A 27,494-nucleotide genomic window follows, 5' to 3' on the forward strand; every position below is an offset into this window, starting at 1 on the left:
AGAGGTTGCATGAGAACTTTTTTCGGTGAGTTTTAAATGTTGCACACTGGAATGAACACACTGTAAGAAGCTAAAATGTTTGGTTTATTAAAATAGTTCAGAAAAGAACTTTACATGTATAAAATTCAAAAATACAGTATTTATGCTAAGTGTGAAGATCTCAGATGTACTTGGCTTGTGCTGTCCTACTACTTGAAGACACCACACATACAGTATAGTAAATATTTATTCACTGGTGTGTCATAAAAAGTAACGATTTAATACTGAGGTAAAAACAATATAAAAAAAGCACATTTTGCGGGTCAGTATTATAAATGCTCCTTACATAACCGCTGTTCCCCCATCAGTTTTGTTTTCCAGTCCTGGCTGTGTCCAGAGTAACCAGGTAAACTCTCTGGTGAACAGAGCTGGAGGACTGAATGAACTGCAGCTTCACACGACAGCCAATCAGGATCCAACTTTGAAGCTTTCAGTCGTCTTTCTTCGAGCTGCTGCTGCGTCTCTGGTAGTAGAGCACCGTGAGCAGCACCCACAGGTTCAGCAGGGTCATGGTGATGAACCGCACCAGAACTGTACCAAAGGAAGATGATTTATTAGATTGGAGATGGAATGTATTTCACAGGAAGTTGACGTGGATTCAGACACATTAAAGTAGAGCTGGTGTCTAATGATGACTAGAGGAGCTATAAGAGACTGATGCAAATATCCCTCAGTGTGTTCTTAACACTACACTTCCTACTTCTACCACACTACAGACTTACTTCCCCTTGAAGGAGAATTCTCTAAATGCCTTTTTTCTTCCAGCAACCACGTTTGTTTTCACCTGAGATTCTGAGAATGTAAGGATATCAATACTGATTGTGTATCTTATCTTTTATAGAAAAATGTTTCCACTGACTGGAGCAAGTGTTGCTAAACAAAGAAGCTGTTACAGCAGGTTTTGTTCCTGCATGCTTACTGCATTCTTCCCCTTGAAGGAGAATGTAAATGCCATAAAAAAAAGCTTATTTTCCCAAAGAATTTGGAGAGCGTAATCATCACGTTTTATCATTTACATTGGTGGTGTACTTTGGCTGACTGAGCCCCCAGGAGCTGCATGTTTAGACTAATTTTTCCCTCCTCCTGCTTTCTAGGATTCCTCCTAATGACACACAAAGACCACAAAAACTCCTTCAGTCATGTAAAACTATGATGTTAGATATTTACAAGACATATCTTTTTAAAAAGGGATCTCTCTAAAACGTTGACAGAAATCATTTAGTATTGTTATCCGTGTTGCTACACATCCCAGTCATTTGTGATTCAGTCTGACTTACCCTGCATGTCTCCGGTTGTCACTGTGGTGGTGTAAATCCGTGCTGAAACAAAGAGCAAGCCGAGTTAATGACATCCACATTATCCAAGAGAGCATCTAATATTTAATTAATGAGGTGTTGAATTGGTAATTTATTCAATTAGGAGCCAAGTAAATAATAAAATACATATTCATGAAGTGAAACATTACAGTAAGTGTACTTCAGGGAGGAGAGGGGAAAAGTCTCATTGGTTAAGCTTTTCTGAATTCATTAGTAATTAGACACAATTTAGACAGATAGATGAAGACAATATTGATGTTTATTTGAAGAGTGGAGACTGTTGTTGATACATATTCATTGTATCACAGATCAAGACCACACCAGGGAATCTATAAGACTTAATTAACTTGAACCTAATGAGTCATTTTCTACAGATTGCACACAATTATACAATTAATGTGCTACTTATTGTGGGGTCCAAGCATTGTTAATTATTATTAATTATTACTATCATTGGTTTCAGTGACCAGAGGCTGTTCAAGCCTGCCAATAATAAAAATTCTTGTCATTAAATAATCAAATATAGATAAGAGTAAAGGCAGCTATTCCTTTTCTAAAGTATCAGTATTCACCTTCCAAAAAGAAAGAAACAAAGCTGCAGCATCGACTATAAAGTTGCCACTTTTGAAATTAAAGGGGTACTCTAGTGATTAAGTATTGCATTTACATATTGGGGGAGCTTGTGAGAGACAGAATTAAAAAAGAATGGTCAAAATCGAAGCAGCAGAGGTTGAGATATCCTGACTTTTGATCCCTAGTTTGAGTCCCCAAAGCCCTGGATCCTACACTTCCCATAATATAACTTGATAGCATCTTTAATTATATCCTCCCTGCCCACATCTGTCAAATTTCAAACAGTTTTCTTTCAGTTAAAAATGTACTTACCCATACATGTGTATGTAGCCATACCCCAGGAGAGGGCGCTAACCTGTCCAGCATCCTTAGACGTCCACAGGCATTGCAGTTGGGCAAACTTACTGCCTGCACTGATGAATGTGCACAGGCTCTGAGAAGAGAGTGGAGGTCAGGCTGCATACAAATCAGGAGGGATTCTAAGCTGCTCTATATTGTATAAATTATATTCTAACATTATAATTCAGCTTAAGTTTTAAAGTTTCCGACACTCTCTGTAACCTGTAAAAACTTTTAAAAGTCAGTCAGTGTGTCTGGTGACACACAGGATCAGTGCTGTCACCTATTTATATGCAAAAATAACTTTAGATTCATTCATCTCATTAACCAAGTAGACCGTTTGGCATTTATAAGGTCTGGATAACTTCCTGATCAAATCTCCATCTCATTACTCCTGACTGATAGCATTCCTTTGCTTACTCTGTGACATACTGTGATGTTAAAAGAGATTTATTACCATAGCCAAATCTATGATCCACTTCTCCACAGTGAGGAGCCTCCAACCCCCGACGAACCTGAACACATCGTGTTAAGGCAATAAAGTGTGACATACAAAGGTATCAACAAAGGAGAGAAGAGAACACCGAATGAGCACTTTAACATGCAGGGGTATTTAACCGTGAAACTGTGCGGTGGAAGGATACACCAAGGTGTAGATGAGGCTGTGCCGCAGGTTGCCGGTGTAGTGAAGAACCAGGAGAAGAAGAATGACGTCTGAGGAAAAACAGCAGGTTATAACACGCACCGCTTTAGGACAAATGACCAACGTGCTGCATGCTGCACAAGTTTTTACTGTCTCATTAACTCATCCAGAATCTGATCATTCTGGTTCATACAGCTCAAACTCGCTTTGAAGGACACATAATATATATATTGTTAAGATGTGACTATTGTTTCTGTCACTTACAGGCCACTGAGGGGTTGGAGATGTTCTGTTACTGCGGTTTCCAGCGGTTACAAACGGAGATCAATAAATGTCACAGAAGACTAAATGCACCTTTCAGTTCACACCCATGTCAAGTCATTTGTTTCAATGCTACACGATGAAACTACAGCATGTCTCACATGACATTAATTATTGCCCACATCAACCATGCGGATGATCTATTAATTTTCTGTCAAACCCCTGTGTATAATATTTAACCATGGGCGTACTTCAGTATGAGGCATTTAATCCTGAGTGTGTTTGAAAACGTAAACCAATTAAGCATTCAGGCTCCAAAATGAGGTTTTACAGATAATTAGAAAAAAGTGACACACTTACTTAATAACGTCATGCTTTCGGGCCCCAAAATGAATTTAACTGTTTATTAAATTGACTCTTCACATATACACCTGTGCTGTACTCTGGTTGGTCATTAAAGTGTGGCAGTGTGGGAAATAAAGACGACTCACCTTGAGCGATGAGAATCGGATATTCCAGGTACGTTGGAGGAGGGTAGTCATAGTACATCTGGTACGTGACAAAAACAATGTACCTGTAAAGCAGATAGTGGCAGGTTATACTATATTGTCTTGTAGTGTTCAGTATAAAAATCATAGAAAGAATTATCAACAGCAAATATGGCAAAAAGCGGGTGCTGAGATCCCTGAAAGCCGGATGCAGTGATAGAGGATGCCACTTATCAGCTACTCATGCTTTCCTAAAGCTCAGGCAGTACGACTAATATAGTTTAATGGACAAACTGTGGCAGTTGATAGCTCTTTATTGGGACCAGCGTGGCTAAATATGTTCAGCAAACATGGTGACATATCAGTGATCGCCCGACTCAAGAGAGTATGTTTGTGACTCAACAGTTGAGGATCCTGTTTGCCAGGTTAACATGCATCAGTGTTTCTATGTCTCAGCAAGGTGATACCTGAGAAACTAATACAAGGTGAAGCTGCCATGGTGATAAACTATCAAAACAAAATTCAAGTTAAAGCTGCACGGGGAGCTATTTCACATATTGCTGCAGGTTGCAGATAGCTGGCAGAAGCAGCCCCTAAAATCCTGGAATTCAGTCTCATGTTCACCAACCAGGCTGATATGTGATGTTTTATACCGTTAAGAGAGGCTGGCTGGACAGAGTGGTGACTCACTACAGTTCAGGGGAAAGATGTGAATTTTACATCTTCAAGATAATGAATATATGACTTTTATCAAGATATACAGTACCAGTCACAAGTTTGGACACGCTTTCTCATTCAAATGAATGGGAAGATGTGTCACTATGAGCACAATCTGACAAAAATAACAAATTAAGTTTTCTGCATACAGATGCTTGAGCAGTTTTTATTTCCTAGGTGGGAAATTTAGTCCGAAAGCCAGAAAACTCAGCGACTGGTAGAGTAATCACATCAATAAAACAATATCAACATGCAGATAAAAATCAAGGCTTTTAACTGTACGGAGCAATAAAGTATTACTTATTGCACCTTTAAAATTTACTTGTGACACCAGAGATTCATTAGGGGGGACGAGGGAAGGTAGTTTTCTGGTTTGTGGCTCCTCTATGCAATTTAGGTTGATAAAATGAATTTATTACTACATAAACATCTCACCCGGTGCAGCTTTAAGGGTTGGCTATTTCACTGTAGCATGCACAGTGACAGTAGGCTATCACTCACCAGCACAGTAGAGACATTTAGGGCAGTACTGCCAGGCACAGAGGAAAGACACAGACACTGAGAAATTATACAGCCTTACAGACACAACACAGCTCAGACCCAAACTAAAAAAGGTTCCACATATATAAAAACCAACTGTCCCTACAGCGAATACTTAGATGTAAGTTTGAGTAAGATTTATACAGAATATACCCGATTCAAAACATCCTCTTGCTTATTTAGTGTCAACTCTTTCTATTTACTCGTCTACTGCACTGATTTTAGTCCCCTGCTTCACACAGATGTTAGGATAGACGGATCAAACTGAAGCCAAACTGCCCTGTCCTCAATAAATCAACCCAAATCCTTGCTGTGTAAACAGGACACAATTGTTTAGTGTTGTAAAGCCCTCACAGTAGGATTATTGTTTATTGGAAGCCAGCGTTTCAGTTGGTGGGCTTATAACTCAGTCAGGTTAAGCCTATACGATCCTGTGTGAATTACAGCCTCTTGTCTACATCGGTTGTTCTCTTTTTCACGTCACGGACCCCTAAACTGACACAAATTAGACCACAGACCCCCATCTGATAAGATTTTTGCTTTTAGATGTTTTATTTCAGAGAGTGTATGAAACCCATGACCAAAACAGTCATACATTCTGTCATTGTGTTACTTATAGATGGAATTATAGTGGAAAAAATTTATTTTCCTTTTTGCTGGGACCCCCTGGAACCTGCTCAAGGGCCCCCTGGGGGTCCACGTACCCCACTTTGAGAACCACTGGTCTACATGTCCTATATAACACAATCTAGAAAAAAAGGCTTTGATTCCTGTACTTCCACCAAATAATAACAATGTTTCTATTGCACTCCATATAATAATAATAATATTAATAATAATTCTATTCTTATTTTATTTAACGATATGTCATTATATACTATGTATATAATCATTGCAAATTTTTATCTATCTCACTACTCTCAGTTTACTATATACTACATATATAATTACTGCACAATGTATTAATAACCTCTACTATTTGGTACTTATCTAAGTATTTCTTATCTTATCTATATGCGCTTAATATGTCCTTGATTGCAGCCGCTAAAGGCTTAAATTTGAATGCCGAACTTTGCAGCAGATGTTGAGGATTAAGGAAATGTTTTAAATCGTGTTCAGGGAAATGTGCGCTTTTACTCATAACAAAGTTCACACTAAATTAGAGGAATTTTGAATGGAGTTTGGTTGTGTGGTTCACTTCACATTGTGATGTGGCTGATGAAAACAGGAAGACAACACTACACCTGGATTTAATCATTTTAAATCATGCACTGTGATAGCTCACATTGGTCCCCTTGCAATGCAGACAACTAACTTTAAATGACACAATTCATAGATCACAAAACGGCTTTTAACCTCCGAAACAGAATTTCTGCTAAAAAGAAAATAGAATAAAAAAAATCACAAACCCGATGAGCTCGAGGAGAAGGCTGTTGAGGCTGACTCCCGCCGCTGCTTTGGCTCGCATCAGTACAAAGATCTGCGGGAACTTCAGCACCATGCACATAAACAGAGTGCTGAAGTTAGCTATGTGCAACAAAGTATCCAACTGCATTGTGTGGAGATGGAAATACGACAAGTTCAGACTGTCAGAGTTCAGAAAGTTTGGTCAAAAAACTATCAGCAACCAGACGCTGATGTAGCACTACCACCAGAGTCAAGTTAACGGAAATCAGAAGGCGTTTCCGGTCTGAACATTCAAAATACAAGTCAAGTAAAACTCATTTGGGTACTTCAGCCCAAGTGACAGACAGACAGACAGACAGACAGATAGATAGATAGATAGCTCAGAGGCATAGCGGGTCGTTCATTAATCAGAATGTCGGTGGTTCAATCCGATTTCCTCCAGTCCGCATGTCCTTGAGCAAGACACCGAACCCCAGATTGCTCCTGAAGGGTGTGTGTGTGTGTGTGTGTGTGTGTGTGTGTGTGTGTGTGTGTGTGTGTGTGTGTGTGTGTGTGTGTGTGAATGAGCATTAGAAACTCCTTCTGATGAGCAGGTCGGCATTTTGCATGGCAGCCTCTGCCATCAGTGTATGAATGTGTGTGTGAGTGGGTGAATGTGGCATGTAGTGTAAAGCACTTTGAGTGGTTGAAAGACTAGAAAGGCAGTATGTAAATGCAGCCGATTTTCCAGAGAGAGATAGACCTTTATTTTGAAGGCTCGGGTGTTTGTCTTCCTGTATGACTCTGTAGGCTTGATATAGTTTCCTGTTAGCCGGCATCCCTTTTCGCTTCCGCATACATCCACTGAAAGCTGATTGGGTGTTTTTGAACACAAATTAGACCTTTTTGAAAGAATCTCTCTAGAAAACTGATGTTTGTGAGTCTGCGCTTCAACATGACTTGAAATGACAGGAGAAGAAAGTCACATGGTGGAGAGTATCACTCTTATATACAGACTGTGCTATGAGCAAACACCACCTGGGTTCATTCCAAATGTAGCCTCGTACTGTTAATATAAATAGCTTCATACTATTTGGTGTGGGTTTACAGTACAGATGAAAGCTTTGGTATCAGTTACAACTTTAGACATCAGATCAATTCAGTACACCCAGACTTTATATGCAAAACCTTTATTCCAATCAGATATTGACTCTGATTATGATGCAACATCCAGATCATAAAACCATCTTAAGATAAGTTTTTCAATTTTTCTGGGGACCAACATTTTTTTATTCAAATTTAGACAAAGGAGCAGTGATTTATAACAACATGAAATTACAATACACCAAATGCAATACAAAAGGACAGTATAAAAACCTGAGATATGACATGCTGCCGTTCACATAAAGTGCAGGTGGTTAAAAAGAAGAAAAAAAAGCTCCACCATCATCAAAATCACAAAAAATGAAATTAATGTAATTCCATGGATCCACCATGGAAAATGGCTTAAAGATCCTGGAAAACATGTAACAGCTATTTTAGGCATTTCAAAATAATAAAATAATGAAATAAAACACCACCAATTTAACACAAAAATACAGTTTGTTCTAATAGCATCAGTAAGTAAAATTCTTACATGGTAAATTCTTATCATAGAGCTGTTAAAATGTATCTTATGTTTTTTTTTTCTTTATTATGAATTTGCATGAGTATTTGTTCAAGCACACAGCTACTCTATGCCTGCTTTTAAGCTTTTAGTGTTGAGTCCCTGCAACACTATTTATGTACACAAGCCTTTGACAGAGAAACATAGTAGTGATTCAACCTTTCACTCATCCAGATTTAACCAGGTATCGTGTTAGATTATCAAGTATACCTGGCAGAGCTCGGATGACATGAATGTGATCTGCCCGTTTATTCCTTTCTCATCTGTCTTTATAGCTGAGCAAATGCCTCTAAGTTTTGTAGTACGTGCTGTACGTAACATAATTTGCTGCAAAAAGCATCCATAAAGTAAAATATGACCAATGAATGAAATTAGCAAATGTAGGACAGCGAACATAATTTTCTCCTTACTCCTGACTGCTCTCCTGATATGGCTTCTAAGTAGATTTCTGTATTTTACTTTAAATTCATCCGTTATCATGACAAAAAACTAAAAAGAAAAACACAGCATCAAATCTAAACTTAGCTATATGGCTAGTACCACACCATGCCAAACCCAATGGAGCCCTATGAGGACAGTCCTGTCCAAGCTTCAATGAGTCCAGGTTAAAGAAAGACCTGATGTGCGGCGGTGCAGATGTAAAACGACTTGTCTCCAGAGCCGTCTAGTAGGGCAGCATCTCTGGATCCTGCTTACGCTTGCGATGGCCTGCAGACCAGAGGAGCAGCCTGTCCAGTTTGACCAGTTCACTCCCCAGCGGAGTGGACAATCTGCTCCCAAACATCTGGTTGGCGGTGTTGGGTACACGGTCAGAGAAGAGTGACACGTAGCTGGGTAAAGGCTCCTTTGACTTCAGTTGCCCCTACATACACACAGGGGCACAGTCAGATATGTGCTGGCAACAGTCAACTATCTAATGGCTTGTTGATGAAGCTGAAATTATGTTCAATGGGGAAAAATGAGGCTTAAGGCCACCACTAACTTAGTTATCCTTTAATAAATTACCACATAAGATACTTTTTACAATACCGTCAGCAACACTGATAGTCTACAGAGTGCTATAGATGGTTACTTCAGGTTGATGAACTATTATAAAGGATTTACTGGGAGTGACAGTGTGAAAGCTGCAGCATCAAACATAATGTACTGCTGATATTTTATTTTAGTTCCCATTATTGGTCATTTTGTATTGTCAGGAAGTTAAATATTGTATTGCACAGTGCTGAGAATGTCATCTAGGATAATGACATTTCTCATGTTTTCAGTGTATTATTGAGCATGGATGACAAGCTGCTGCAATAAATATTTAGGCATATACATTCGAATATTCAGAGTTCAGAGTTTTCTGCACTGGGAAAGGGGTTCGGGTATAGTGAAACTGCACTAAATAATCTCATTTTAAAGCAACTCTATTTCAAGAAGGAATCGTAAAAGCATTTATGCAATTCACACACACACACACACACACACACACTCTTACCATCTGATCATAGTTCCTGAGAAAGTTCCAGTTCTTCTCCCTGTGGATCAGAATGTATTGGATAAGTGTTTATCTACTAAAATCACCTGCCACAACTTCAACTGACTCCAAGATTTTAGTTTGTACCAACAGAAATAAAATCATGTCAGTCTTGTCCAGTGGTAGAATAAAAATGTACTTAAGTAAAAGTACCAATACAGCAATATAAAAATACTCCATTACAAGTAAAAGTCCTGCATGAAAAAATGCTACTCAAGGAAAAATACATAAGTATTATCAGCTTGATGTAGTTAAAGTATTGCAGTAAACTGACTGATATATTATTATATATGACATCATTAGATTATTAATACTGAAGCATCAGTGTTAGAGCAGCATGTTACTGTTGTAGCTGCTGGAGGTGGAGCTAGTTTACACTACTTTATATACAGTTAACTAGTTTAGTCCAGCGGTTCCCAACCTAGGTGTCGGGCCCCCCCAAAGGGTCAGCAGATAAATCTGAAGGGTGGTGAGATGATTAATGGGAGAGGAAAGAAGAAAAAACAAAGTTCTGATACACAAATCTGTTTTCAGTTTTTGGACTTTTTCTCTAATCTTTGATTTTTGGTGAAATATTGGATCATTTGAACATTTATTGAGAAGAAACCATGTTAGAAGTTTAGAGGGAAAAATCACTATTTGGTGGAGCTGTTAACAACTCATAGACATGTGAAATGTGACCTCGACTACACACTGCTTTTTGTAAGACGTCAAAAGCCAAAGAGGTTGGAAACCACTGGTTTGATCTTTAACAATGTGTTGTATTTTAAAAACTTGTTATATTATCCACTGCAAATAAATGTAGCCTAGTGGAGTAGAAAGTGCAATATTTCCCGCTGAAATGTAGTGGAGTGGAAGTATAAAGTAGCATCACATGGAAATACTCAAGTAAAGTACAAGTAACTCAAAATTGTACTTAAGTACAGTACTTGAGTAAATGTACTCTCCACCACTGGTCCGGTCAAACCAGACTTGTGATGATTTGGCTTACAGAGCTAATAGTTTTGATTTTCTATAGTGTCATAGCCTCCTCCTCACCATTCCCGGACTCCTCTCCTCTCACTCCACACCGACTCTTTCCACACTTGGTCCTGTTTAACGGTGTCACTCCTGTCTGGATTGTGCGCCGCGGACACCGCGTCTCCTTTAGCGTAGCGACTTTTGTCCGCAGGTGGCTGCGTTGATATCGGCCTGGTCTCACTGGATCGTTGCGGTAACCGGTAGCCTGCAGAGGATACACGTCTAACATTGTTCAGATCCATTCTGGTGGCTCTATGAAAAAGAAATGCAACTATTCCACTTGTAAAATTGAGCAGAGGTCAGTTTTTTGCGTAATAACGAACAAAATCGCCGTTCATGCGCAAGTGAACAGAATGTACGGATCAAATCACTGCCAGTACTCAGGCCGTTTTGTTTACGTTTCCATGGAAACCGTGTTCAGGCAATTATAATGTCTTCACCAGCTGAGGGCAACTAACATGAACAGGACAGATTTAATAGCTACATCACCAAACATAGCGACTGAGAAACAGGTGTATAAATGGATGGGCTAAAACTCAAAATCAAGAGAATTTAAAAATGCACTACAAATCGAAACAAAGGTTTGTGCATGTTACATACATTAGGCCTAATTGTGACCTGTTATTTGCGTAATTGCTGATACCATATTGTTCCTACTGTCAATTATTTTTTTCTTAATTTCTGTCAAAATTTCATAATTTGAATAAAGATCAGTTTTCACCTCCTACAACCACTTAAAATATTTAACAGCTTTTCCTCCTTTATCATTCATGCTGACACACACATATTCCTGCAGTGCATAACCAGTGACAGGTGTGACAGGGAAAGGATGAATGGCTCTGACTGCTACAGGAGCAGAGACCATAGTGTCAACCAGCAAAGGGCAAGGTCTCAGACAGGCAGGCACAAGTGTAAGGGCTCTTCAGGTTCAATAAACACCAGCCTCCACCACTCTCACTGAATGTGACCTTTCTGACATGGACATGACAAATGACCAGCATCCCATGCTGCTGCTCCGGGGAAGTTACCATCTGCAAAATATGGGAAATGCTGCCTTCCTGCCACTGTTTTTATTCATATATGTTGGCATTTGTGGGAGCAAATGCCAAGACACATTCTTTGTATGCTTGCATACTTGGCTAATAAACAGATTTTGATTCAGATTCTGTGTGTAGACTTTACAGTGAAGTTGGAGACATCTTGTGTACAGCAATTAAACTTCTGAAATGAAATATATTTAAAGATTTATATATGAAATTTTTAATGAGGAAGAAGGAGTAGATGTAATTTTAGGAATTTCTAAACAGGAATTTGACTTTTTTTATATCAGACACAAAAGATTATTCAAAGTAGGGTGATTTACATACATCTTAAAACACGTCTGGGAGGGATCTTTAAGTAAGCACAAATGTTTCCCCTTTTTTTAAAAATAAAATGCATAGGCCTATTTCAGAAATTATTATTACTATCCTCACCCTTTTGTACCTAACGTTTCAGGGGCAGGCCTACTGACTAATATTTGTGTTAATGTTTAAAGGGCAGGCCTATGGACCCTTATTTATACATAACATTTAAAGAGCAGGCCTACAGACTTATTTGTACCCAGTGCTTCAAGGGCAGGACTACAGGGTGTGAATGTTGTGGTTTTGTTACATTTATTTTGAACACCGGAAGTTACAATATCTGCTTTTATTCTGAAATTTGACCGGATGTTCCTTAGCTATGTAGCATTCAGTGAAATTGGCGGAAATTAAATCCTCCTCTAGCTTTCTAATTATTTTCCTCATGAGAGAATTGAAACGAGCAGCAAGGTCAAGGTAAAGCTTACTATTATTTTTCTTAATGTGCCGTTAGCTACCTGTCTTTATTAGGCCGTTTATTTCTATTCGTGGTGCAACGTGTATTTTAATCAGCTAGAAGGCTTGGCCCAATATTTGTGCTAGATAACATTACCTCTGAGGAGCTAGCGTAAGTGAACATGAGAGAGAGGGCACTTTTATCTCTCTTGGCAACTTTTTTCCACAGTGCATGTGCATAAATCAGTGGCTGTTAAGTGCCTATATTTACTAGATATGGACAAAAAGAAATACGATATACTGTAGCTGTCATTAAGACAGAACCGGCATTTTTACATATGCTAGCCGGCTAACCGTTTACTGTCAGCTATCTAGGTTAAATAGCAGTGATGTTCACAGCCAAAGTTAATAGTTAAATCAGTGAAATGAGTGTTTAGACATCTGATAAGTTCACATACTTATTGAGCTGTAATATTTCAAGTAGTTAACGCTATGCTGAAGTTGCACCGTCACAAAGTGGACAAGTAGCACAAGATAGATTATCAAACAACTCTGTTATATTATTTCTATGGAGCAATATAAGAGTAGGTATTTGTGAATAACTTCTATAAGGGGCGTTTAACTGTAAAATAGTGGGATGCACACAGGTGTTTTCAATGATTCTGTATGATTAGCCCTCTCCTCAAGTTGGGTGGCGCTATGCTGGGAATGACAGGATGTAACCAATCTACATGTACTGATGAAAATGATAAAGGTGTCTAATCAGGCCAGATAAGTGAAAACACTTGTGTTGGTGGAACATAGATGTGTATTTCTAACAAGGGCTTTCAAATAATCTTGATTTCAGCATTTTCTTACTGTATTGTATTTTTTATTGTATCATAATGAATTATAATGGTAAGATTTTTGTGTGTACTTCCGCAATCGGAACATTGTTGTTATAATGATGTGTTAAACCAGTAATTAATAGATTCACATGTACTGGAGGTCGGCAAAACGGCTGTCTGGGATAAGTAGTCCTAAAGCAACGGGGTCCAAAATGTTATGAGTGTGAAATATGTCAGAGTACTGTGTTGTCATTAGCCGTGAGGATGCGAGCAGGATGACATCACTGGCCTAACAAACAAGGAGAGGCTTATTGGAAAAACTAGGCCATTGTCCCGACTCCCACTGCAAAGTCCTAATCTCTAGATGGCCAGTCATTGACCTCAGAGAGGCATAAGCAACTTGTCATCATACTCTGTACGAGTAGCAGCAGGACAGTGAGTGCTGAGCTACTGATTTTAAATGACCATTTATGTTCTCTGCTTAACAGAGATGACTTCAGGAATTAGAAATAATACAGTCTAGTTAATGCTTGTATTTTTCCATAGCTGTGTCTTTTCTGTAGTGTCAAACACAATAATATTTAATTGCATGCACCGACCAGGTATTTTCCATTTTTCCATATAGAAACGGAACAATGCGTTGCCTCTTCTAATTTTGTAACATCCTCCTGCAGTCTTCTGTTCTGCAAGGGAAGCTGGAAAACACCTACTGAGTGCATGTACTGCTGAGCGTGGTGTTCAGTAAGCTCTCAGTTTAAAGCTGGGTAATGACCGTCGGCTCCTGATTAGCCTGATTAACAGACATTTTATTTTACAAACTTTACAGTGCTATGTGCTGGACACATGGGACCATAAAAACTTGCACTGGATTTCAGTTGAAAGTTGTCTGTATTGATTTAATTGAGATGGAGATGAGAAGTTTCACTGGTTATCTCATACCAGTAAAGGGCTGCCTGTCACACAGCAGTTTTATGTAATAGCTTACGGAGCCTTAACCCAGTAAGGTGATCCTCAGTCTGGCATTACATTAAACAGAAGGGTTAACTGAGGCCAACATTTAAAACATGAGGTGTTCTGCACAAAAATTGCAATGTGTGGAGTAGTCATCCCTAATTGGCTAAAATAAATGAATAAACAGGCCATGTGATTTTATAAAAAATGATATAGTGTTGAATTTCTGTGGATTTATAACATGAAAGGGTTGTATCGTCACATGCAAAATAAGCAAATCATCAATTTTCTCTGACTAAAAACTGCCCAGCATTAATCACAGTATGTTGTCAGAAATTTGAATGTGAGTTCAGAAGTACGACAGGCCTTTATGAAACAAGACATTTTGACATGTCACAGCAGGAAAAACACGGGTGTAAACAAAATAATTAATGCTGACTGGATTCCATTAGCTGCTTCTGGATCATTTGCATGCTGGCTCACTGTCAAACTGTCATTGCAGTCGGACACTTGAGTAGAACGGAGCCCTCGTTGATGTTATTAATAACACCTGTGCTCTTCCTACTGTTAAATTCAAAGTCAAATTGTCAGCTGTGAAAAAGGTCTATTGTTTGCCCCGTTGCTCTTCTTTTCTTGCAGCACATTCTGCAAATATGCATAGTTCTGTCGGAGGCTATTTATGACACTTAACCTAGAATAGAGAAAAAAAAAAAAAATTCCCAGAGAGGTCACATGTGAGGCTCAGCTACACCTCTCTCTTCCCGGAGCTGTTAGGGAATCAGCGTCTTGCCTATCGGCGCTAGCAGGGCGGATGCTTGCTGTGAAGGGGAATCAGACCCGAGCCGTCACAGTGAAGGACAGGCCTCCTCCTAATCACAGCCGCCACTTTGCTGCCCTTTTTACGCTGTGTTTGTTTGCACTGTCACCCTGCAGCCACATTTTCTGCATTGTGGCTCTTATGGTTGACCAGATGAGGTGGCGGCGGGGTCAGCAGTGCACACGGCTGGAAAGTGAGAGTGACATTCCGCCCGGGGAGAGTCAGACGCGAGAACACCATGCTTTGAAAGTGCGCAGGCCGTAAATAGCCACCGGACCTGGGAGTCAGGGGATCAACAGGGTATAGTCGGAGACGTAGGGTGTGTTATTGGAGATTGAGGAGGGGACAGGCTGTGTGCTCGGGAGTTATTTTGGGGAATCGGCTTGGTTAGATGTTCCTCTAGATCCAGTTTGTGTCTCTTGATTTTAGCTTAGCTGGATTGGGAGACTCTCATGGAGATCAACAAGAAAGAGGATAAAGGAGATAATGACAGTGAGTGTTGGTTGTTTGGGAAGATTTTAGGCTCAGTGTTGCCTTCCCAGCAGTAGGCCTGTGTTTGTGCTTCTAGTTCAACCTCTTATGTTTCTTATCCTGCTCCTCATCTTCCTGTTTCCTTGTACAGTGTGTTTTAAGATCACGCTAGTAGTTTAGCATACATATTCACCATAAACCTAACTTTGTTTTTAAAGTCTTCTGAAGGAAAACTAATAACATCACTCAAGCTTCCCATTCAGATTTCCTCAGTCTGTGATCCTTAGGCCTACATACAGTATATCTCAGATTATCTTGTTGGTTTGACCGTTTACTGTAGATGTGTTTTTTCACCTATAGGTATTGTGATAATTTACTGCATATATATTTTTTTGTGCATATGCAATCTTCAGAGTAACATACAGTACTAGGCCCAAACTGAGAAGCTCACTGTTTTTATCTGGATGGTGCCAGATCACCTGAAAGCTTCAGTGAAGTCACGTCTCCTCATTAAACAAGTGTAGTTCTCACTGCTTTATTTAGATTAGACCTACTTGTGGTCTCAGAATAGGACTTCTAATATTGTTGCAGCCTCAGGCCCTGAGGGGGAGATGACAAAGGAGGATGTTTCACAGCCTGTCGAGGGGGACACTGTCCTGGGCTGCCACACTAGAGTCTCTTCCCATCAGCGGCCGGTTATCCACCAGGTGGCCTCTGCACCCATGCCCAGTGATTGTGGTGAGGACACACACACACACACACACACACACTCATGCACACATTCAGTACATACACACAGTGATGTATGTGTCACAGGCTAGTTAATATACTCACTACAGAACTGAACAGACTGTGAAAAGGCTGGATATCACATGCTTACTGTTGTGTTTTTTAGTTGAAATAATAATCAGTTGATTACTGACTATTTGATAGTCTAGACAAATCAAGATTCAAGCTGTAACGATTATGTCTGAAATAATGATGATGATCCTGGTGGGACAAGAGATCGAAGTCCTGAACCCACACTCAGCGACTATGCTGACTGATGATACTAACTTTAGGTTGTCAAATATCTGTTTTTCATTATCACATCATCGCATAATTTTCAATACAGTGAATAGCTCAACATTATGATTCACAATGGTCTCAAATAGCAGGTGAGAATGTTAGTTCCACTCTGTCTTCATATTAACTCATCTAGTCCAATGTGTTTGACAAAGTATACAATTAAAGAGATGATTTTATTTTAGTGGAGTGTTACAATAATACAGTCAGCTTTTGGGTGGTCATTCATCAGCACAGAGGGCTCTTGAATGGATTCCCCTCATATGTAATGCAGTCAGTAAAGCAAATGCAGAGGGTTTTGGTGCATGTTAAATCCTAAGTGTTGGTATTCACTGTGAAAGGCCAAGCCTATTTCTTTTCAGTCTCAGTCAGGCTTTCTAATGCTTCATTTGGTTCACAGCATGCCATCCACTGGCAATCTGATTTCATCCGCCCCTGCAAGCACAGCAAGGGCATTTCCCAAGATTAGTAATTTGATTGAATCGATTGAACAGTCTGCAAAAAGTTACTATACTGTATGTTTGTGCTGCAGAGTTTCACACATGCTCTCTTCACATGCATACACAGTACAGGAGAAAGGGGATCATAAAGCCTTGGATTCCTGCCTCTATTAATCAAGGTGAATTTTGTTACAGTTAACATGTATTTCTGTTGTTTTTGTCCCTCCCACCACCTCCAGAATTCTCCTTCTTTGACCCCAGTGAGCCCCAGTGCAGGGAGGTTCTTCTAGATCCCAGCACGACCATACCAGAGCTGTTTGCTGTCCTCAGACAGTGGGTCCCCCAGGTCCAGAAGAACATCGACCTCATTGGCAATGAGGTGATGCCCTTCAGTATTTTTCACCGTTCACACGCTCTAATACACTTTAATTACATTGCTTTAGTGCAAACCCTTCTGTCTGTACTGTAGCGTAAAACTTAGAATTCACAAATGACTCATTGAATCATTCACAAATCAATGCAAAAAACACTGTAAGAAATAAACATTTCATACCAAAATATGTTAACTGAAAACACCAGAACACTTTAAAAAATATATTTTTGTTTGTTGGTGGAGGCCCTGTCAATCTCCCCCAAACCTCCTCTAACCAGAGTTACACAAAGTAGCTGCAATGCAGTAAATTGTGCAGGCAAGCACTTGTCTCAAGGGTAAAAGCAGGCGATTATTTTCTCTCTCCCTCACTTAATAACTACTACCCTTGAGAAATAAATGCCTTGTTTCCATGTCAGTCTGCACAACAATTCACGTCCAAATTTGAAGATGACTAGAGTTATGAGAGGCCCAGCATGCTTGTCATTCATTCAATCAATTCCCCCTGAGTTTCACTTTATAGCCTATTATGTAATATTTCTGCACAGTGACACCACTGGTCCTTAGTGGCACACTGCATTTCTTGTCTTTGCACAGATCCTAAAGAGAGGCTGCGGTGTGAATGATCGAGATGGCCTGACAGATATGAGCCTACTGCACTACTGCTGCAAGGCCGGGGCCCCGGGCATCGGTTAGTGTTGACAGGGGTGTTGAATAAACACTCTCATCAGGGGCCTGTACTATGAAGCAGGATACGGGGTTAGTGAGGTAACTTCAGGTCCAACTCTGGGTTTCAGTCCTACGAAGGTGGTTCACTTCTTACCGGGGTACACTGCCATGGTAACTTATGCTGAAGTGCTAACCTGCTCCGGAGCAGGTTAACCTCAGAGGATCAGCTCACAACTTGTCAACACCCTGACCACTGACCAATCAGATCACTGGAAAAAAAGACTCATCATTCCTACAGGATTCAAACATGGACAAAAGTCCTGAGTTTACAATAAAGTGACAAGTAAAAAAGAGCTATATATATATTTATAGGTCAGTGGAAACATTTTATTGTTGCAGGCTTTCCATTTCCACTCTGGTTTTAAAACAGAGATTGTTTACAACACAATGATTTTAGCTGCATTTTAATAGTATAAAGTTTATTGATCCCCGGAGTCACAGCTGATAGTGTGGATGATTTTACACTCTGATTGCATCATGTTGCTTAGAATAACATGAGACATCTGTGTCATGATAATTGGAAATAAAAACAAAAGATTGTTTTTATTATAAAAATAAACCACACACTGTTAATTGGTCACCAATCATTAACTACTTTTCTACTCTTTGTTTCAGTAGCAGAAACATGGCATTACTTTTAAGTTTTTTTTTATGTGATGTATTCAGAATGGTTTCTTTATTTATTTAAAAATACTCTATACTTAAAGGTGCACTGTGTAGGATTTTGTGGCATCTAGTGGTGAGGTTGTAGATTGACACCAACTGAATACCCTCCCCTCACCCTCCACTTCCAAGTGTGTAAGAGAGCCTACAGTGGCCTCGAAACTCGCGAAAAACACGTAATGCCTTCTCTAGAGCCAGTGTTTGGTTTGTCTGTTCTAGGATATTGTAGAAACATGGTGGTGCAACATGGCGGCCTCTGTGGAAGAGGACCCGCTCCCTATGTAGTTACAAAGGGCTCATTCTAAGTGAATGAACACAACGATTCTTATTTTTAGGTGAGTATACTCTAATGAAACCGTACTTATGAATATTATATTCTATTTCTGCCAAGTTTGTTCCACTAGGTGCCACTAAATTCTACACACTACACCTTAAAGTCATATATAATGATCCCTACATGTATTTTAAGTCTTATTAACCTACTTTTAATATTTGGAAATTATTTTTAGTGTTTCTACATCTTATTCTGTTGTATGATTTCAGGCTCGTTTTAATTTCTCGTTTACATGACTTTTTGCTGTACCTAACAGAAGTTTTTAGCAGGTACTTATTATTACCGTTTCATCTCATATATGAAGTACTTCATTCATGGTTCTGATGATGATGTTCGTTATTAACGACCCCGCCTCTTTGAACTTTGAACTCTCTCATGAAGGCGCCCGTAGCTGGAAAGCCCAGAGTTGACTGAACTCGTTGATAGCAGCTTTGTAGTACTGGTTGTCTGGACGGCCAATATTAGGCTCAGTGAAGCCAGATTATGAAAAGATATCCTGGGTATGTTGAACTTGCTTCATAGTACAGGCCCCAGGACTGTAAAAGTGTACGCACATCTACTCTGTCTTGTTTGTGTGTTATATTATGAATGTAATACTGTATGACTCAGTAAGCACTGCTGTTCATTATTACTACTCCTCACACAGTCTCTATAGCTGACATGAGCTGTTTTCACATATGAACTCCAGAAAATGTCTGGAGAATTATGTCCAGACATGGTCCAGAGTTTCCCTTTCACACATATAGCACATAACAGGAGATTGTCTGTGTCAGATGCATTCTCACCTACTGGAAATTCTCCGTTTGGTTTAGGCGAGGGGTTACACCTGGGTAGAGCGTGCAGGAGACAGGACATAACGTCAGGCAAAACGTACACTGTGGTTGTAATTCAGAAGTTTTAAACTTTTCACCAAAAACAAAACTGCTTTTATTTTATGAGAAATCCCAGGAAGTCCTCTCTCCCATCAGCGCTACCTTCACAGCAGAGCGTTCAGGCCCAGCCAAAACAACACAGCTTAGCTGGCCTGCTATGTTTATCCAGCTACAGCTGTATGATAGAAATGTCATCAACACTCCCACTAGCTCGAAGAGTATGTATTCACACATGGGCTCAATCAGACATTACATGGACGTTATGCTAGGGAGCAAGCAGGGTAAAGTCCATTTAATGTCCGGTCTGACTGATTCGGACATTTGCACATTCAGCTCCTCCGGGTAATGTCCGGATAACTGCAGAGTTGCAGTGCATGTGTGTAGGGAGCTATACTGTCTGTTGCTACACCCCCTCCCAACACACGTGTTGTACCCATATCGCTCCTCTGTTCCTCAGGTGATGCAGAAACAGCAGCCAGTTTTGCCCACCAGCTTCTTGCCCTGGGTGCTGATCCTAACCTTCGCTCACGATGGACTAACATGAGGGCCCTGCACTACGCTGCTTACTTCGATGTGCCCCAGCTTATCCGGGTGGTGTTGCAGGCCTCCCAGCCTGGAGGTAAGAGCAGTGCTGCAGACAAAGAACAGAAGGGGAAGGTTGCACAGTACACATTTTTATTTTCATTTTCCGTGGTAAGTTACACTGTCCTTGCATCTTAAGTGGAAGGGACTAAGACGCAAAGAAAAGACGCTTGTGAGAGAAACATGGATGCAATTAAGGGAATTGGCATGTAGCCTTGGACAGCGGCAGAAGGAGTTTACTGCAGATTGATTGCATTGCATTTGATTATCACTCATTTCACATGAGCATGGAGTCTAATTTATAAAAATCTCTACTGAGCAGATCAACCTTTTTGATGTTGCTGGATATAGATGCCTTGAAGAACAATAGGAGAAGCATTGTACACTGCAGTGTGTACTTGAAGATGGTCCCTGACCCAAAGCTTTCCTCAGTAAATGAATATTGCACAGACTGGAGTGTGTGGATGCTTCTCCTATTATTACACACATGTATGGACGAATTACCACACAGCGTATAGAACTGTTTAGGTATTTTTGTTGAAGCACAAGCCTAATGTTTAAAGATTTTAGTAGGCAGTTTCACATAAATTGATCATATTTTGGCAAACTGCTCATGTAAAATTTTGTTATAGATTATATTTTAAAGTGGTGTTTAATCCAGTCTTTTTATGTACATAGTTTACATAAAAATTAAGATCTAATTCTGTCTGCAGTCCAGGCTTGGTGAGCCTTACTGTGCCTGTGATGCAGCACATGATGTTCATCAACTGCCTGAAGCTTCTACAGCTTCTACAGATGCCATGTAGTATACAGCAACTACTAGAATAACTTGGTGACAATCCCATTTACAGTGTTTGTGAATATTGTAATTAATGATTAGAGGAATACATTTATTTTACCACTAAGAACATGATGAAATGATTTCCTTGTGGTTATGACTGACTGTGAAAACCAAAGTCTTGCAAGACCAGTGTGTAAGATTTAGTGGCATCTAGTGGTGAGGTTGCAGATTGCAACCAAATGAGGAGAACCTACGGTGGTATGAAACTCGAGAAAAACGTGAAAGGCCCTGTCTAGAGTCAGTGTTTGCTTTGTCTGTTCTGGGCTATTGTAGAAACATGGTGGGCTCCATGGAAGAGGACCTGCTCCCTATGTAGATATAAAGGGCTCATTCTAAGGTAGCAAAAACACAACAATTCTTATTTTCACGTGATTTTACAGTAATTAAAGCATAAGGAAGATTATATTCCAGTTCTGCCAATAGATCCACCTAAATCTTAAACACTGATCCTTTTAATTTTACAGGTGCAGCTTTGAAAGAAGTATTACCAAACTACACATTTTACTAGATCTGTGCCACAAATATAGAAATACAACACTGAACAAGAGGAGCTGATTACATTGTGAATGAGTGTTGTTGTAAACCGGTGAGACAGGGCAATCTCAGAGACCCAGGGTGATCACAGCATGCATAAATGAACATACTGAGAGACCAGAAAAATGGAGGCACTGCTGCACTGTTGTGGACCGTCTTTGGATCTTCAGAAAGCCCAACAACTCTGCTGTTGTGGTGGTTGAGTTGGTTTTGCATGCACCTGTTAATGTAGTAATATTTCCATAAATATGCAGATCCTTCCTCTGCAGGGGCAGGATTTCTGATTTTCTGGCTACTTAGCATAAATGATGGTGTCTTAATTTGTGGTAACTATTAATTAATTAAAATAATATAAGACAGTGTTGTGACCAATCTCTCCTGACTTTTTTTGTAGAGGTAGATGCAACCTGTAGTGATTTCGACTTCGGCACCGCCCTGCACATCGCTGCTTCCAACCTGTGCACATCGGCTGTGAAGTGTCTCTTGGAGCTGGGAGCGAACCCTGCTTTCAGAGTAAGTGATGTCCTTCTCCTACATACACTCACACACCAGCAGACATGATAGTTGTCATACAAATTTGACCAATTTATATTCTTTCAACAAACAATTTCAAAATTTACATTTAATCCAATGCTCTGATTTAGTTACAGACTGCTTTAGGTTGTTTGGTCTTGTCAACTGTAAGATATTCTAAGTAGTTGATATCAAGACAGAAATGTAACAAATATAAAATACAAAACCACCTTGAATATCTTCTTTTTTTTTTTTTTTTTTTTCCATCCTGACAACGATCTGTACTGAACATTCATGAGAGGAGGGAACTGCACATGAGAGCAAATGAGCATTTCGTAATTTAAAAAAGCAAAACAGAATATCACAACACATGATCACACTGAATTACTCCATACTTTGATTGTATACTTCTCAAATATGAAAATAAATTGTTCTTTTACCTTGAGCCGCATTATCAATGCATTTCAGTTCAATAAAGTGTTTTCAGTTTGCTTTGGTTTATTGATTTTTTGTGTGACTCATGCTTTATTATAGATATATCACACTGTTGTGTTCATATATGTCTACCTATATCTATAAAAGGTAATAAAATACTGTGCTAAGATCTTGAGCTGCTAATGATTATTTGAATTTGAATTAATGGTTATTACTCTTTTTTTTTTTTTTTAATTGATAAACTGTTTAGTTTATAAACCAATCACAGTGTGCTGCTTTTTTTTTGTACTGCATTACAAAGCACATTGATTTGATGGATTTTTTTTTTTTTGCACTCAGTTGTTGTTTGGCATTGTCTGATTCAGCTGGCAGATAACACCAAAAAAAAAGCAGTTGCTCGGAATACAAATTTCTCCAGACATATTTTGAATAGCTGCTCATCTGTCTGCTTTGTGTCTCGCCGTTGCAGTCATTTGAAGCTTTGGTTGAGAGGTTTGCTGAACAGCCCTGATCAACCTTGAACTGTAGAATAAACAGCAGATTCCCAGTAGATAGTAATGTGGCATCAAGACTGTATGATCTGTCGAGCCTTTACGTTCTGTTGAAAGTTTTTATCCATACTAGCAGTTGTATGTCTCAATGTTCCTTCATTATTATTATTATTTACAATAAACCAAGCTTTTTTTTTTTAGATTCATTAAAGCTGTTTATGAAAACAAATGGTGCCTGGTCTTTGCATGCACACATTTTCCCACTGGAGGTCACCAAAGCACTGTGCACCATAATCCAAGAATTCCCTCGCTCAAAGATGAGTGCAGAGGCTCTTTATTTCTTAGTGTGTGAATGCAAAGCTCAGACAACATGTGACCGCTGGTTGATGTGCACATTAATAACCTTTTTTTTTTTTTAACCCTTTATTTGGGGACTTACTTGGCTAGAAACATGAATGTTTGTTCCTTATATTGCCAAACAAAAGTGAAAACACCATTGGGAGGAGATTATTTTCTGTCTGTTTTATTATTTAAGATTTACTGAGTTTTTGCTGCTGCCAATTAGCCCTAGAGATATGCTGCATCAAGTTCTGATATTGCTCTTCTTTTTTCTTTGTTTTTCACAGTAATCCTCTGCATGGCTTTAGAGGACCAATTATGTTAACTATGACCAAACCCATTTTTGATGAGGCCTAGACCACTCATATGGGTGTTTCAAAGTCATAATATTGAGTGTATATAGATTTGATTATCACTCATGAGAGTAGATGGCAAAAAGAAAATCAGAAATCATAAAGTTAAGAAACATTAACTTTAGCTTCCTTGAAATATGTAAAACTAGTCCGTTAGAAAAAAATAGATTTAATGTTAAGTGCATGGTGTTTTATCTTCATCAGCCACCACATACCATTGGTACATGTATTGGGGCATGTACTTACAGTGCATTGATTTGTTTTGTATTTGTGATGTATTAAATTGTGCATTTGAAAAAATGCTGGCAGTGGAGTATAAGGCTTGCTACCAGAGCCAAGTTGATATTTCTCTTCTCTGGCCCTGCAGAGATTTATCACAACAAACCTTGGTTTTGAGCAGTGGGAAGTTTTACAAGGATGGAAAAATAAAAAATGTTGCTGGCCTTTCATGCATCCCTTACCACAGATCTTATGGCTTAATTGCTATGGCAACTCAACATACTTTCCATTAGTAGCAAGTTGCTCTGGCAGATTGCTAACTTGATGGTTCCACTTTCAGATTTTAAGTGAGCCGCTGCCACAAGTCTGTCTGGTATCTGTTGGATTTTTGGTAGGTAGAGTGAAGTCATCCCAATCGCATTTGGCTGGCAGCTACAGCTCCCATTAACATACTGCTCATGGGAGCTGTAGTTGTTGAAAAACCCACAAGATGTTATAACTCAGTTTTTTATTTTGATTTAACTTTTTAAGTTTAGTTCGATCAGCCATCAATTTTGGTAGCAGTGTCAACAAAAACTGAACAATATGATATTGACAAAGACTGTTCAGTCAGGGCCTGCAGATTTACATCTCGCAAAATCATGGTCAGTCCTTTGTGTTAAGGGATAGCTTTTGATTATTTTAAGTTTCTTAATACAATACTCACCTGTGTGCTGACAGTTATTGGCATGTGGCAAATGCCATAAGAGTATTTTACTAGAATAGACTTGGAAAAAATCAAAAGCTTCCTTTTCAACGACTGTTACAGACACAGAGTATGGCTGCTACACATTTGGCAAAATTATTTGCCAAATATCTGTGGCTGAGTGCGTCTGAGAGCTCGGCATTATGTTGCCTTGAGGCTCTTAAATGAGACCCACTGAAGTGTCCAAAAGAGTGCATTTAAAATTAACATTGAGCAGAAGAATTTTTTTTTCTTGAACCAGTCCTCTAAAATACTGTACTGAATACTACTGACAGGCAGCACACAAAGGCAGAAATTCACACCAGCACAAACACATTCATTCCAGTCACTGTTGCACATTAAGTGGCGTGTACATTAGCTCAGTGTTACATGTGAACAACAGGCCCTGGCGGTGAAAGGCAAGCTCCTTTTTGATGTTCATCAAAGACCACTTGTATTGTCGCTGGATAGGATGGCGAACATGAGTGTGCCCCAATTACTCACAATAGTGGCGAATGAGCTCCCCTCGTCAGTCACGCCTCCGCAGCCGTCTCCTCCTACCTCCACCGACTCTTGGGCTCGCTGACTCCGTCTCGACTCTCACTGACTGTAGATTCTTTGAGCCACTTCTCTAAACCTCCATGTTGTGTGCCTGCTGATCAGCTGCTTTGAAACACACCGCCGGTGGATTTTGTTCTGACACCAGAGATAAGATTAAAGATTCTGTTAAGCCCAGCATCGTTGTTACTGAAAAGATAACGCTGAACTTCTTGGTAATTGAAGCAAAAATCAAAGTTTTGCTTTTGGATGTCCTAGCAGTCTGTCATCAGTATGGCTGATACACAACTAGATGTTTATCTGTATTGATTTATATTTATACTGACTTCACTTGGCTTGCTGGCAAATGAAACATTTCTTTGGTGGATGAAATTTACTCTATCGGTTTTTATAATCATTCTTCTGTGCTTTTTCCCTGTCTCCTCTTACAGAATGAAAAAGGGCAGTGCCCAGCAGACGTGGTGCCTGACCCCCTCGACATGCCCTTGGAGATGGCAGATGCAGCCCTCATGGCCAAAGAGCTCCGGACTTTGCTGAGAGAGGCTTTGCCCCGGCCCAGCTCCCCCCTGCCCCTTACATTGCAAGCCCAGTCCCCTCCTGCTCTCTCCGATAAGGCCAGGATACAGCTGGCCACCATGGGAGTCCGACTAGGTGACCGTGTGGTGATAGCTGGACAGAAGGTGTGTGGTAGGTCACTATCTAAGGGCAAGAACAATTATAAGCATCTTTATTGATCCTTCAATTATTCCAATTAAGTTGTGCCAAGATTCTTCTGGAAAAAAACATGTTTTTCACCATCCATATCTCAAAGTGGTACAATAGATGGAGGTTTCTCAACCCCCTAATTACACTTGATGATTAGCTGAATTCAAATGAGGATGAAATACACTGTTTCCTAGCAGCAGTTAGTGAGTGCTGCATTAAAGCTGCAGTCACTAATGCGGCTTTACTTTCAATGTAAAACAAGGATATGTAACTGTCTTTGGCTCAGTTGGTGCATTCAACTCATCTCCAACACAAATGGGTCAGGCCTTCATTACTACAGACAAAACAAACTACATGTCTCCCATTTTTTTTTCTCCTACCTTTTCTTGTATTGTAAACCACACTCAGTCACTAATGAAACAATTAGCTGATGCACCAGTAATTGCATTTTGATAGCTTGAATGCTTCCCTCGTAATTGAATCATTTCAGTATAATTGGATTTTTTGTATTTTCCATTAATTTGATTTTGTTTATGACAATTTTACAGTTAAACTATTTTCAAAATGATTGTGCTGTACCTCTGAAGCTGCTCTGCTCCCATTAAATTACAAACAGCACAAACAACTGGCACTGTACCTGCATGTTTTTCCAGCCCAGTCCCCTCTGTACAGTAGTGAGATCAGCAAGCATGAGTCACCACTGTATTAACAAAGACATGATCCCTCACCAGCTTCCCATCCTACAAACACAGTCAATTGTTACTCAGTTACTCAGTGGAGTTTTATTTGCTTATGAGCATAAATTGGTTGGAGTTGAAATCTCTGTCATGTCCTTCTTCAGAATTGGACACAAGTGCACCCATCTTTTTTCCATGGGATTATTGATTGAATCAATGTATTGTACAAACTAATACAGGTTCATAAAGTAAAAGTGCACAGCATGAAGGAAAACAGTAAGTTATGAAAGGGATTGTTACCCCATCAACCTCATCTACTTGCAGGCACATCACAGCAGTGCCATGCAGCTGTGCAGTGGTTTATCCTAAACAAAGACAAAAGCTTTGGTTGATTTCTTTTTTTCCCTACTATTATTTTAGCCCTCAACCAAGAAAACATAGTTTCCAGTTGCTAAGCAACACCCTTTTGACATCCTTCCAGCATTCAGGGTTATGTCTGACAGTTCACTCTGGCATATCATCAACATATATCTGAAAATGTTCAAGTTAATCCAACTCCGGTTGTGATACCGCGAAATGTCTGGTAATAATGTCAGAAGTTTAAAACTGCTCATGGTCTTCCTCTCATCCTCTTCTGTTAGACTTATCTGTTCATCAAATCTCACACAATTAATCGCTGTG

At 39.6% G+C, this 27,494-nt stretch overlaps 3 protein-coding genes across 7 annotated transcripts in view; 1 reads left to right on the forward strand and 2 right to left on the reverse strand.

Moving 5' to 3' along the window:
• Positions 1 to 66: 66 nt before the first annotated feature.
• On the reverse strand, positions 67 to 6,605 carry slc66a3 (solute carrier family 66 member 3). Its single transcript, XM_067613255.1, has 7 exons — positions 6,326 to 6,605; positions 3,663 to 3,745; positions 2,912 to 2,981; positions 2,725 to 2,782; positions 2,241 to 2,361; positions 1,317 to 1,358; positions 67 to 570 (listed from the first exon to the last, which is right to left on the reverse strand). Exons 1-7 carry the CDS (start codon positions 6,469 to 6,471, stop codon positions 470 to 472), a joined length of 621 nt encoding a protein of 206 aa, XP_067469356.1. The 5' UTR covers positions 6,472 to 6,605; the 3' UTR covers positions 67 to 469.
• An 871-nt stretch (positions 6,606 to 7,476) lies between these two features.
• Positions 7,477 to 10,913, reverse strand: c16h2orf50 (chromosome 16 C2orf50 homolog). Its single transcript, XM_067613715.1, has 3 exons — positions 10,526 to 10,913; positions 9,449 to 9,488; positions 7,477 to 8,830 (listed from the first exon to the last, which is right to left on the reverse strand). Exons 1-3 carry the CDS (start codon positions 10,747 to 10,749, stop codon positions 8,633 to 8,635), a joined length of 462 nt encoding a protein of 153 aa, XP_067469816.1. The 5' UTR covers positions 10,750 to 10,913; the 3' UTR covers positions 7,477 to 8,632.
• Positions 10,914 to 12,175: 1,262 nt separating this feature from the next.
• LOC137200486 (CAP-Gly domain-containing linker protein 4-like) overlaps positions 12,176 to 27,494 on the forward strand; it is a 38,172-nt gene continuing 22,853 nt past the window's right edge. For 2 of the 5 annotated variants that reach the window (XR_010931960.1, XM_067615372.1), the window contains exons 1-7: positions 12,367 to 15,390; positions 15,961 to 16,107; positions 17,114 to 17,253; positions 17,842 to 17,935; positions 20,300 to 20,461; positions 22,194 to 22,312; positions 25,863 to 26,111. Coding sequence is in view for 4 of the 5 variants with exons in the window: in XM_067615372.1 (XP_067471473.1) it covers positions 15,351 to 15,390; positions 15,961 to 16,107; positions 17,114 to 17,253; positions 17,842 to 17,935; positions 20,300 to 20,461; positions 22,194 to 22,312; positions 25,863 to 26,111 (951 nt within the window). In the remaining variant the exon portion in view is untranslated. Of the gene's footprint in view, positions 12,325 to 12,363; positions 15,391 to 15,960; positions 16,108 to 17,113; positions 17,254 to 17,841; positions 17,936 to 20,299; positions 20,462 to 22,193; positions 22,313 to 25,862; positions 26,112 to 27,494 lie in introns of those variants that run through there. The other 3 variants (XM_067615374.1, XM_067615373.1, XM_067615375.1) reach the window with 3 other exon arrangements.

This window comes from Thunnus thynnus, chromosome 16, assembly GCF_963924715.1.
Source record: "Thunnus thynnus chromosome 16, fThuThy2.1, whole genome shotgun sequence".
Classification (NCBI taxonomy): Eukaryota; Metazoa; Chordata; class Actinopteri; order Scombriformes; family Scombridae; genus Thunnus; species Thunnus thynnus.

What these genes read in the sequence shown, in the direction of transcription:
- slc66a3 (XM_067613255.1), bottom strand. Translation starts at nt 6,471, where the DNA reads ATGCAGTTGGATACTTTGTTGCACATAGCTAACTTCAGCACTCTGTTT. An exon ending in GGATCATAGATTTGGCTATG is followed by an intron (nt 2,362 to 2,724) that starts GTAATAAATCTC and finishes CTCTCTTCTCAG; the next exon opens with AGCCTGTGCACATTCATCAG. An exon ending in GACAACCGGAGACATGCAGG is followed by an intron (nt 571 to 1,316) that starts GTAAGTCAGACT and finishes CCTTTGGTACAG; the next exon opens with TTCTGGTGCGGTTCATCACC.
- c16h2orf50 (XM_067613715.1), bottom strand. Translation starts at nt 10,749, where the DNA reads ATGGATCTGAACAATGTTAGACGTGTATCCTCTGCAGGCTACCGGTTA. An exon ending in AGGAGAGGAGTCCGGGAATG is followed by an intron (nt 9,489 to 10,525) that starts GTGAGGAGGAGG and finishes TCTGATCCACAG; the next exon opens with GGAGAAGAACTGGAACTTTC. An exon ending in TCAGGAACTATGATCAGATG is followed by an intron (nt 8,831 to 9,448) that starts GTAAGAGTGTGT and finishes GTGTGTATGTAG; the next exon opens with GGGCAACTGAAGTCAAAGGA.